At 46.5% G+C, this 10,371-nt stretch overlaps 1 protein-coding gene across 1 annotated transcript; it reads right to left on the bottom strand.

Moving 5' to 3' along the window:
* Positions 1–915: 915 nt before the first annotated feature.
* On the bottom strand, positions 916–8,665 carry Chs2 (Chitin synthase 2). Its single transcript, XM_017071527.4, has 10 exons — positions 8,509–8,665; positions 8,205–8,446; positions 7,974–8,143; positions 7,226–7,352; positions 6,907–7,110; positions 6,257–6,432; positions 5,246–5,809; positions 4,165–4,414; positions 2,480–3,709; positions 916–2,418 (listed from the first exon to the last, which is right to left on the bottom strand). The coding sequence occupies exons 1-10, from the start codon at positions 8,553–8,555 to the stop codon at positions 1,253–1,255; spliced, it is 4,176 nt and encodes a 1,391-aa protein (XP_016927016.4). The 5' UTR covers positions 8,556–8,665; the 3' UTR covers positions 916–1,252.
* Positions 8,666–10,371: the final 1,706 nt, after the last annotated feature.

The following is a 10,371-nucleotide window of genomic DNA, read 5'->3' as shown; positions in this document are numbered from 1 at the left end:
TCAATACCTATTGATTGATCCAAAAAAATTTTGCCACGCCCATAACGCTTAAATCTGTCTACCGCCGGTAGGCGCATTTCAATCTCGCTTTGCTGCTTGCATATCTCCATTTCCCTTTGGTCTCATTAGCTGAGTAACGGTCATCTGATAGTCAAGGTACTCGACTATAGCGTTCTTCCTTGTTTTTTTATAACAATTGAGCAAAACACATTTACTGGGTGCCTTCGCTTCAGTCTTCTTCTATGTTAATTGTTGGGTTGAACAAGGAAGCTGCTTGGTGTGAGCTATGAGGCGTTCATTGCACCGACTTGAGTGCCGGTTAATCTGTTCCTTAACAGAGGGAATTGGAGGTCGTTAGCAAGGTATCGTTCCTGAATCGCTTCTTTCTACCTGTTACCTAGTTTTCGACGAATCTAATGTAGCATTTTACTCACGAGTAACGGGTAATAAAAGTTTTGTAGCGCCTAATGTTGTGCTCTTTGTCGTCCTGTATTATCGGTATCCAACTGACCCCGCCAATGGACGCTATCCAGATGGTAGGTAACCTACCGTAGCTTATTTTTTGTCTGACATCCCCCGCAAGACGCCCTGAGTTAGGTGATGCCACTTGGTGATGAACCTCTGGACTGTCCCCATTCCAATCCCATTAAGCAGCTTTCAGAGTCGCCAGTTTACAATGAGCTGCCCGGAACAACGAACTATTATGAATGCTCTGGACGCTAGAATATATTAACTACTGTCTTCCACGTAAGCTTAAGATATTGTATGAAACTTAACTTCCCCGTTAAAAAGTGAAACTAGTAAATACTGTTATTCTTTATAAAGGTTTTTACAACAGAGGTATGGGCTCAGAGACTTAAAAAACACCCACATACATATGTATAGTAGTAAGTTGTGAGATTCTGCCTCTGCCACTTGATTTTAATACAATTTATTATATTTTTTATTATATTATATTTTTAGGTCGTCGGGAATTCGATTACATAATTAGATACAGATATGCAAATATGCAACGCTTTTTTAAAAACTCTGGACTTTACAATATTTTAAATAGAGTGTGGATTGATACTTTTGGAAACTTAAATTCCAAGTTTGATAGTTCTAGTTTCACTTATCTGATTTATTATATACCTTTACACATTAGGAATATGTCATAAGAGTCCAGAGATATTAAAAAACAACCTCTCAGATATGGATAGTAGTAAGTTGTAAGATTCTGTGGTTAATACTTGGGTGATCCTTTCGAACCTTTCTAGAACTCGGTGTGCTCGTAGCCGCCGTTGTCGTAGATCGCCATGCTGTTCCGATTGGAAGCCGAGAAGCTGACGTTCTTGGCCATCGGTACGAGGGGCGGTCGCTTGCCAGCCTTCGGAGTGGGCGTGCCCCCGGGCGTGGCAGCTGCATTGACCTTGGCCACCGAGCGACGCTCCTGCAGCAGCTTCACGGACTTCCGGTTGAGGGCCAGATTCTTGAGATTCAACTCGTCGTCGCCGAAGAAGCGACGTTCAAAGTTGAACACCAAGTTGCTGTAGTCGCTGTGCTGCTTGTTCCGGGTCTCGTGCAGCCGGAAGATCGTCTGGCGGCGCACCATGCTCTCCCTGTGCTCCCCCTCGACGCCATCCATCATCACCTCATCGTAGTGTGGATCCCCCTCCTCGTCGTCGTCAAAGAGCCTCTTCGGGCGCTGCAACTTCCGAGCTATATTCACTGCACTGCCCTTCAGTTCGGTGGCGGCATCCTCGTCCGTGAACTGACCTCCGGATCGGAACCAGTCCACCTGGGTGGTGGCCAGCAGCTGGCACAGGGTGGCGAAACGGTGGAAGAACATGGCCAGGAACTGGATGATAAGGATCAAGCCAAAGAAGATCACAAAGCACAGGCCTATGGGGTCCAGTTCCTTGTACTGCCTATAGATGCCAACCATCAGGTTGTCCCTGTCGAAGGATACGAAATCCGTGGGATCGATGGGCCACTTCAGGTGCAGGAACTCCTTCTTCAGCTGAAGCAGGAACACGATTAGCACGAAGATCGCGTTCACCATCACGAAGGCAAAGGCGATCATGTTCCTCAGCTCCTTGAGTCCGTCGGCCATTGCCTGTTTCTGCTCGCGGCTTAGTTCCAGCGGTTTCAGATACTGCTTGATCACATCCTTCCAGAATCGCTGCTCCATCAGCGATACTTCCCCCAGCTCCGAGTTGATCAACAGTGGATCGTTCAGCCAACCTGGCAGGTAGTTGTCCGCATCATTGGGTGCGTCTTTGTCGTCGTCCTTGAGCACTGGCGCCTCTCGAGTGCCCCACGAAACATCGTTCATATTGAAAACCGAAAATATCATGAGCAGCATGTACATCGAGGGGATGGTGATGTAGTAGATGACGCCGCACAGTAGGGCCCAGAACTCCTGCGGATGCATGAAGCCTGGAGAACCCGGAAAAGAAAGTCAGAACCTAGGACCTATATTTGTCCAACCAAGACTTACCTGCGATCGTGATCTGGACAGCCACGAGCAGGAAGAACAGCGATGCTGGTGCCAAGGGTCCGTCCTCCAGCATCTGCACAATGATGCCGATGAGGACTGCCATCATGACCAAGCAGTAAAGAGAGCTAATAACAAAGGCTATCAGCAGCTGGAACTTCTGCTTGAGGTAGACACACGACAAAATGAAGAAGATGATGGGGAAGAAGTTCCAAAGGAAAGCGGTCCAGATGTCGATCGAAAACACGGCCACCAGAGCGCCCACCATCATGAGGAATATGGTGCCCGGTCCCAGCACGGTTCCAATCATCAGCATGCCCTGGTACCACACGTACATCGTGGATATCGAGTTGTTCTTCTTCACCACCGTGTCCGCGTCGGCCAGGATATCGAAGATATTGGCTATGGTGGAGGGCACCCATCGGCGGCGCTGGTTGTAGAACTCGTTGAAGCTCTCCGGCGCGTGGGTGTACGCATCCGAAGCGGCGCAGTACTCCACCCTGGAGCCCGCCTTTAGGAGCAGTGTGCAGAGCCAGCGGTCCTCGCCCTGATCATACTGCACCATCTTCATGGCCTCCGAGCTGACCATCGTGTACCGCTTCATCACGCTGTTTTCCATTAGGGCGCTGGCCCGGAACAGGCTGAAGCATCCCGGACTGCAGAGCACACATCCGATGACGTGCTCGGTGGCCTTTTGCAGCCAGTGGCCGATGGCGTACTCGAATCGCTGGTACCACACCATCGGACCCCTGCCCACCGGGTGAATCCGCCCACAGGCGGCTCCCAGCTCGTCCACGGCCTTCATGCGGTCAATCAGGAGCTGCACGGCCCGCGGCTGGAAGTCGATGTCCCCGTCCAGGGCCAAAATAAAGGTGTTCTCCGCGATGACCGCCTTCCGACGTGGCGACAGCTGCTCCGTCTCCATAATCCGGTAGCCCAGCAGATAGTACATGTACATAACCTGGGACCACCGCTTCTTGTGTCGGATCTTGTCCTTGTTCTTGAGGTGAGCCACCATCTTGGTGCGGCCTGGCAGGATCCACACCAAACGGCCTCCGTAGGGAGTTTCGATTTTCAGAGGGGGCTTAATGCGAATGCTCACGCCGTAGACCTCGAAGGCTGCCTTATCGATGGTTCGAGTTAGGGTCTTTACATACTCGTTTATGGGTGGATTGCGCTTGTTTTGGCACTGTCGCGGGTCCGAAACGAATGCGTCGTCGAAAAAGATGTTCGCTGTAAATATATGTAGGGGAAAAAAATAATGAGAAATCCACTGAGACAATTTATTAAGACTTAAACTACTTAAAGATTGGTTGTCAGAGGAAAGGGTACCTAATGGCCGAAGCGTTCGACTATACCGAAACTAATTTACAAGCTTTTAGAGACTCGGGGAAAATTGACACACTATTTATTCTCTGTGTGCGGGCAGAAGAAGGGAGATCGTAAAGTTGTCGCAGACAGTTGCCGATGCTTGGCTTAATGCCATTTTGGCAAGCGCGGAAATGAAGTCGGCAAGCGCTATAAATAGAGCTGCAAACAGCATCCCGAGCTCGCATAAATTTTCACTTTGACACATTTTAAATGTGCAATGCAAATGCAGCCGCTGAGCACTGCAGGCGACAGCAGCTGCATCTGCATCCGCATCTCCATCTCCATCTGCTCCCGCATATTTTGGCCCATTTGCATACTTTCCAATTCATAGTACTCGTCGTCCGCCTTGCCGCCATTGAGGTGCGTCTTCGCCATGCGGCGGGCGCATTGATCCTCATCCAAGCGGACAATTGACTTGAGGAACTCCATCATCTCTTCCTCGGTCTCGTGCCACATGGTGGCGCACACAATCAGCTGCGGCACCTTGTCCTCCTCCAGGATGTCCCGGCTGGCGTTGATGTCGGCTGCCAGGGCCACCACGGGATCCCTCGGCGTGGTGAGGTCGCTCTGGCGAGTAAAACAGATACGGGGGTTTAGTTTAAGCTCCGAATGATTGCAGTGCATATCAAGTGGTTATTTCTGAAATCCGATGCGGTGCTGCCGGAACAGCAACAGCACGGAATTTCTTGGTGAAGACGACAACATTAATTTGGCAGAGGTAAACAATTGTGAATATGTTGCTCGATTCCTTTCGGTGTGCCATTTTGGATCATATAAAAAGGAGTCTTTAAAGTAACATCCGAAATGTGCAGTAACATTTCCCGACTCTAAAGGTCTTAAAATCGAGTCCGATTAACTCGTTAGGCCTACCTAATGCACCGACGGCATTACGAATGCACATAATTCGCTGGGCTTCTAATTTATGCCCGTAAAATCAACTCTTATGCCCTGATTTTAATTACTTTAATGTCTTTATGCCGGGTAGGCCCCGAAAACATGCGAGTGGAGCTGAAGCACTTTTAATTAAGTTTACACCCCCGAAAACCCTCGCATCACATCCATGCCCAGTCCCCACGCTGAGGGAACGCAAACATTTCCTGAACTTTGCAGTTTCCCCGTCATTTAACTTAATTACATTGCCTGACATTTGAAGCCCACATCAGTAGTGCCGGCAGTCCCGGCACTCTCCGCCGGAATAGTCAAAAAGTCCTCGAAATAGATGGACGTGGGCGGGCGGATTGGCACAGGGGCCGCTGGGAGCCGGAAGCTGCGAACTTGGCGCGATGATTGATGCCAGGCAGGCGCCTGATTACAATAATTCATTAACACGAACTCGACTCAAATCTGATTTGGCGCACTCAATTCCGGAGGCAGTGCCAGTGAACCCTCCCCGCTCACCTTAATGGCCAAGTACTCCTCGCTCCAGTCGACGATCCGCCTGTTCATCATCGAGCACTGGTCCACCAGGAGGCCGCAGTACCAGGGGCACACGAATAGCTTCTCGGTGGGGGCGTTCTTGTCGTTGTGCGGCTGCCAGACGTGCCACGTGGTCCACACCTGGGCCATCCACCACAGAGGCCACATCCACAGGGCCAGGTCGAGGCATTTCCGGCCCAGTTCCTCCACACTCCCGCCCAGAGCCTGGAGCGTTAGGTAGTCCGGAAGAAAGCCGTGCAGGGAGCACGGGTCCGAGGCCCGCAGCTGCGCCAGGAAGGTGGCCAGGCAGACGGCGGCGGGTCCTGCCAGGCTGAGGGGCAGCGCGAAGCTGAACACCTGGATCTTGATTTTGCAGGCGAACTTACCGAAAATGTGGCACAGGTACGCAGCACCCACCTGGGCGACCAGTGCGTAGACCACCGCATTCGGACTGCACTGCACGGTGAATTGGGTCCGGACCGGTGGGGCCCTGATTGATGAGTTCGTCTGTGCTGAAAGCAGCGCATCGGGGTCACCTCCGGCCTGCTGTAAGTGCACAGAAAGTCTTTAGATGCAACTTCTACAGAATTTTAAGCATATTACGGTAAGACAAGGTAATTTATCGTTGAAAACATAATTATTTAATTAAAGGATTTATATTCAAATATCGAAAAAGTTGTCATTTAAATTAAAAAAATTAAAATCTGTAAAAAATTATAAGAAAAGATATCTACTCCTAAGATAATAAGTTTTACAAAAGGTTAGCTTTAAAAAATATTTTTAGAACCAAACCATTTACCTCAAGAAAAGTGAATTAAACATATATATTAACTTGTCACGGATAGTTAAATAAACGCAGTAACATAAAACTTATGAAAAAATATCTTCATCAAGTGACTGATTTTTTTAACCACGACAAATTTAATTATATAAACTTAAAACTCAGGTTCCTATTTTTTCTGTGTTCGTCAATGTGATGGTAACTTCACTCACCACCAGCGTGATGAGGTGCGGCCGCCAGGCATCCAGGAACCTGCTGAAATACAGCACGAATTCCTGGCCGTGCAGGAGGAAGCCCACACCGGCAAAAACCACCACCTTCAGGGGCGCCAGGTAAAGGTAGGTGTGGTAGCGGGAACGGGTGCAGCGGATGGTGCGAATGATATATGCTGTCGGTGGGAAAGAAGAGAGAATCAATCTGTAGTTGGATGGTTCATTTAACTGTCAAATCAAGCAATAAAGTCGCTAAGCAATCAATTTCCACGATTCTTAACAATGACCTTCCCTAATCTTAATTAAATATAACTAAAAGTTGTATTCTTCCTAAATACAACAGCCTGCGTTCAAAATGAAATCGTTTCATTAGGGCACTACGGCTTTAATATCATCTACAATAGGGAGAGCATGTCATTTTTTCCATAGTTGCGTTTTTGATGTTTCCAAACTTTAAAGTGAACTTGGTAATACAAATGAAAATATAAATACTTGTAATGATTGTCCGGCCTTTAAGTACTACTTTCCTCACTAGTATTTCCAAGTACTTGGAAATTCTAAACGATTTCTGGGAAATTGCTCGAAACCCGTTGAAAGGCTAACCTTCCTAGAATCTAAGTGCGTTCGGTAGTCAATAAGCAACCACTCACCGATGGCCTCGTGGGTGTTGGCGAAGTTCTCCCACCAGCGGAACGAGACGAGGAGCAGCGGAATGGCCAGGAGCTGGACCTCCAGGCTGTCGCTCAGCGAGGGCCAGATCAGGAAGACGCTGCCCTGCGCAACCAGGGCCAGGATGGAGAGCCCGAGGACCAGATTGTCCGACCGCCAGCGCGTCCGCGTGCCCGTCAGCAAATCTGAAACGCGGAGCAGACGGGGCAATCAATTTAATTGTTGTCAGTCGGAGCCTAGACACCGATAACATCTGGGGGCTCTTGTGGGCGGGGTGTCTAGATGTCGGGAGTTACTCACTGAGCAGGGCGGGCACAAAGCAGACGCAGCAGCCGAGAATCGCTCCACGCGTCACATCCAGGGCCGGCAGCACGGTGAAAGTGAGCGAGGCCAGGCCGACGACGTGCAGCAGCTCAAAGAGCGTGACCTGATTAGCGGGGCTTATCAATCAATCTCCGCCTGGGTTAGGGTGGCTCGGTTCGTGGGACACAAGCTGAATCTCATGTGGGTGGAACAATTTAAGGGGATACCGTCGCTTGGGGTTATAAATTCCCCCGACATTTTTGTATATTATTTAAGGTCGACTTCTATAGTGAAAGTTTTTAAGATTTCAAGAGCTTTCGAGGTCGTGACTTCCTAGGTGACCATATATTTACTTTATACAACGAAGGGATATAATTATTTATTGATTTTTGACTTTAAGACATCAACTATTAATTATATATTTAACACCTTCCAAAAAAAAGTTATAAATATTAAATTTTACACTGATCAAAAACGTAATAGATCGAAATATTTAACGATCACTTTAAATATTAGTCGCTATTACTTATTTCTATTCAGTGCAAAATTGATTTATTTTATAGAACTATTTATTTTAATTTAATTATTTTAAACTTCTTGTAATTGACAAAATGAGCGTATTTGAATTTAGAATTATTTGTATTTAATATTATGATTTTGTTGTAGTGCAATGCATACCCACAAATCGTGCCACCCTATACATAAGTGTGTACCGCTAGGAATCCTAGGCTAGGCTAATACCCACCAGGCCCACTTCCAGTCCGCTGGGTCGCTGCTCACGCTTAAACATGCAAATTCGAAGGGCGCGCAGGAAGGTTAGCAGCTCGGGGAAGGCAAAGGCGAAGATCAGGGCCCAGACCCACGCGATTTGATCCAGCTCGCTGGGCAACGCCTCCACCTGCCCCTGCCGGAGAACTTGGGAGGGGGAAGAGGCTCTTTATATCGCTATTCCAACAAGGTATTGACCTTCACTCACGGTATTTGCTGCACACTTGCACCCGAGGCCCGCTGCCACCTGTGTTTCCAGCCATGTAGAGATAAAGCAGCTTGGCAAACACGCTCGTGGCAAGAACCACCGCAAAGACCAGGAGGTAGACGAAGAGTTTGAAGAGTTTGAGGAAGAACTGCAGCTTCTTCCAGTCGGCATCCGAGCCGCTCGTCTTCTTCGACGGCGGGTCCTGGAAGGAATCCCACAGCGGCGGCTTGTCCCTAAGCTTCCTGGAAGAAGTCGGAAGTAGTGGTAACCGGTGACATCACATCGCGATTAGGGCCGGACCCACCGACTGCGCATAAAATAGTCACCGCTTTCGTAGTCTCCTCCGCTCATGTCTATGGGCCCATTGGCAATCGAAAACTGACTGGCTCTCGGAAATTGGCACTACGGACCTGGGCCATCCGATCGGCCGATTGGCAAGTCGGAGATAAGGTTCTTCGTGGCGATATCATCGATGCAAGGCGCATAACTTGTCATCGTGTCAACAACTCGTCCGCCCCGATAAGACACCTTCCGAAGCCCTAGACCCAACGACTATAATTGCAATTACAAATGCCATCAAATCAAATCACGCCAGCGTTTCCCATTCATAGAATGATACACACGACGCGTTTTAGGGTCCCTATAGTTACCTTCACTATTATATTATATCTCTCTCAGGGAGCGGCTCTGTTTGTTTTCCTAAGTGGTGCACTGGGCCCAGTGCATATGCTCCGCCTACGTATGGCTTTAGTTGTTCAGTTTATTGTCCGACATGGGACCTACAAGCACTGCAAAGTTGTAGCTCGACTTCTTGACAAAAGTTTCGAGTATCGTCCATAGCAGAGGGTTTACACCTGGGAAGCAGGGGAAGCCACTCAAGTCGATGGCAGCCAATGCGAAAGTTTGTTTGATCTTTTGATTGGGCTGATTCACGCTCAATAAAATATTTCTCACAATGAAGAGTTTAAATTTTTGTTTTCATAACTTACCACATGCTTTAAATGCAGATAACAAGTCTTAAGCGGAAAACCCTCTAACTATTAGCAAAATTTAAAATATTATAACAGCTTTTGGTATCAATATATATTCCGCGATATTGGTAAAGAAAAAGAAATTGGTAGAGAAAACTATCTAAGAACATTGTTCTTGAATTGAGAACATTCGTTCTCAAAAACCGTGTAAGTACATTTTGGTATCAATATAAGAACGAAATGTTGAGAAGAGAAAAGTTAAATTGAGTTTATTTAACAACTTTTTGATAAGTATACACTAAGGACTGAACTAATAGTTTATTTGTACATACAATTTACTTAATAAAGATTACTCCGGAGCTGTTCACTCCAGTGAGACCATCCGTGCCACACCAATGCATCGCCTTAGTATAAGTCGCTATTAATTAGATCTCACTATTATTACATGCTTTCTTTTTTTGTTGTTTTTTTATAATAATTTATTTTGATCCCAAGGAGGTTTAACAGTTCTCCCTGGTAGTGATACTATAGTTGGTTCTACTTCTTCTAAACTGATACATCCAGCGGTTTCATAGTCCATTGTTTTATCAGTATTACTTTCGATTACAAAGGTTCTATCACTGAAAGGAACTATGTTTTCTTGTATGTTTGCATTATCAGTTTGATTTAAATAAAAATGTTCAGTCTCACCTATTTTTCTTTGTTAATATTCACAGTATCTTCGTTGCTATTTTCAGTTTCGGTTTCGCTTAAAATGACAGTTTCGAATTCTTTTTAATTAACAGTTTCGTTTTCGCTTATTATTCTATCGGTAATATTTTTATATACGTCACTACTTTTATTTTGGGTCTTATTCATTAGTCTGCTGTTTTCTCTAAAGTGGTTGTTAAGATCATTCCTTCTGATATACGATTTTTCATGTACTGATTTTTCAACCATTTCTATGCCAATTCATTGGCTTCCAATCCTATATTTATTACTTTTGTGGATTTTTCCTCTATATGATTCCTAAACAACTCAGATTTTTTAACTGTCATTTTCATTTTTTTACACCTTCCTCCAAAGAACAATTTGGAAGGAGCAAGATCAAACTAGCTACAGGAAAGCATTATACTCAAGTATTCTGTATTTGTTACCTCTGGCTGAGCTACATTATTAAATATTCATTGCAATCGCCACTCCTTTTTCTGCTAACC

The sequence above is a fragment of the Drosophila suzukii genome, chromosome 3 (genome assembly GCF_043229965.1).
Source record: "Drosophila suzukii chromosome 3, CBGP_Dsuzu_IsoJpt1.0, whole genome shotgun sequence".
NCBI lineage: Eukaryota > Metazoa > Arthropoda > Insecta > Diptera > Drosophilidae > Drosophila > Drosophila suzukii.
Note: the sequence above shows the minus strand (reverse complement) of the source record. Positions and strands in the feature narration are given on the sequence as shown.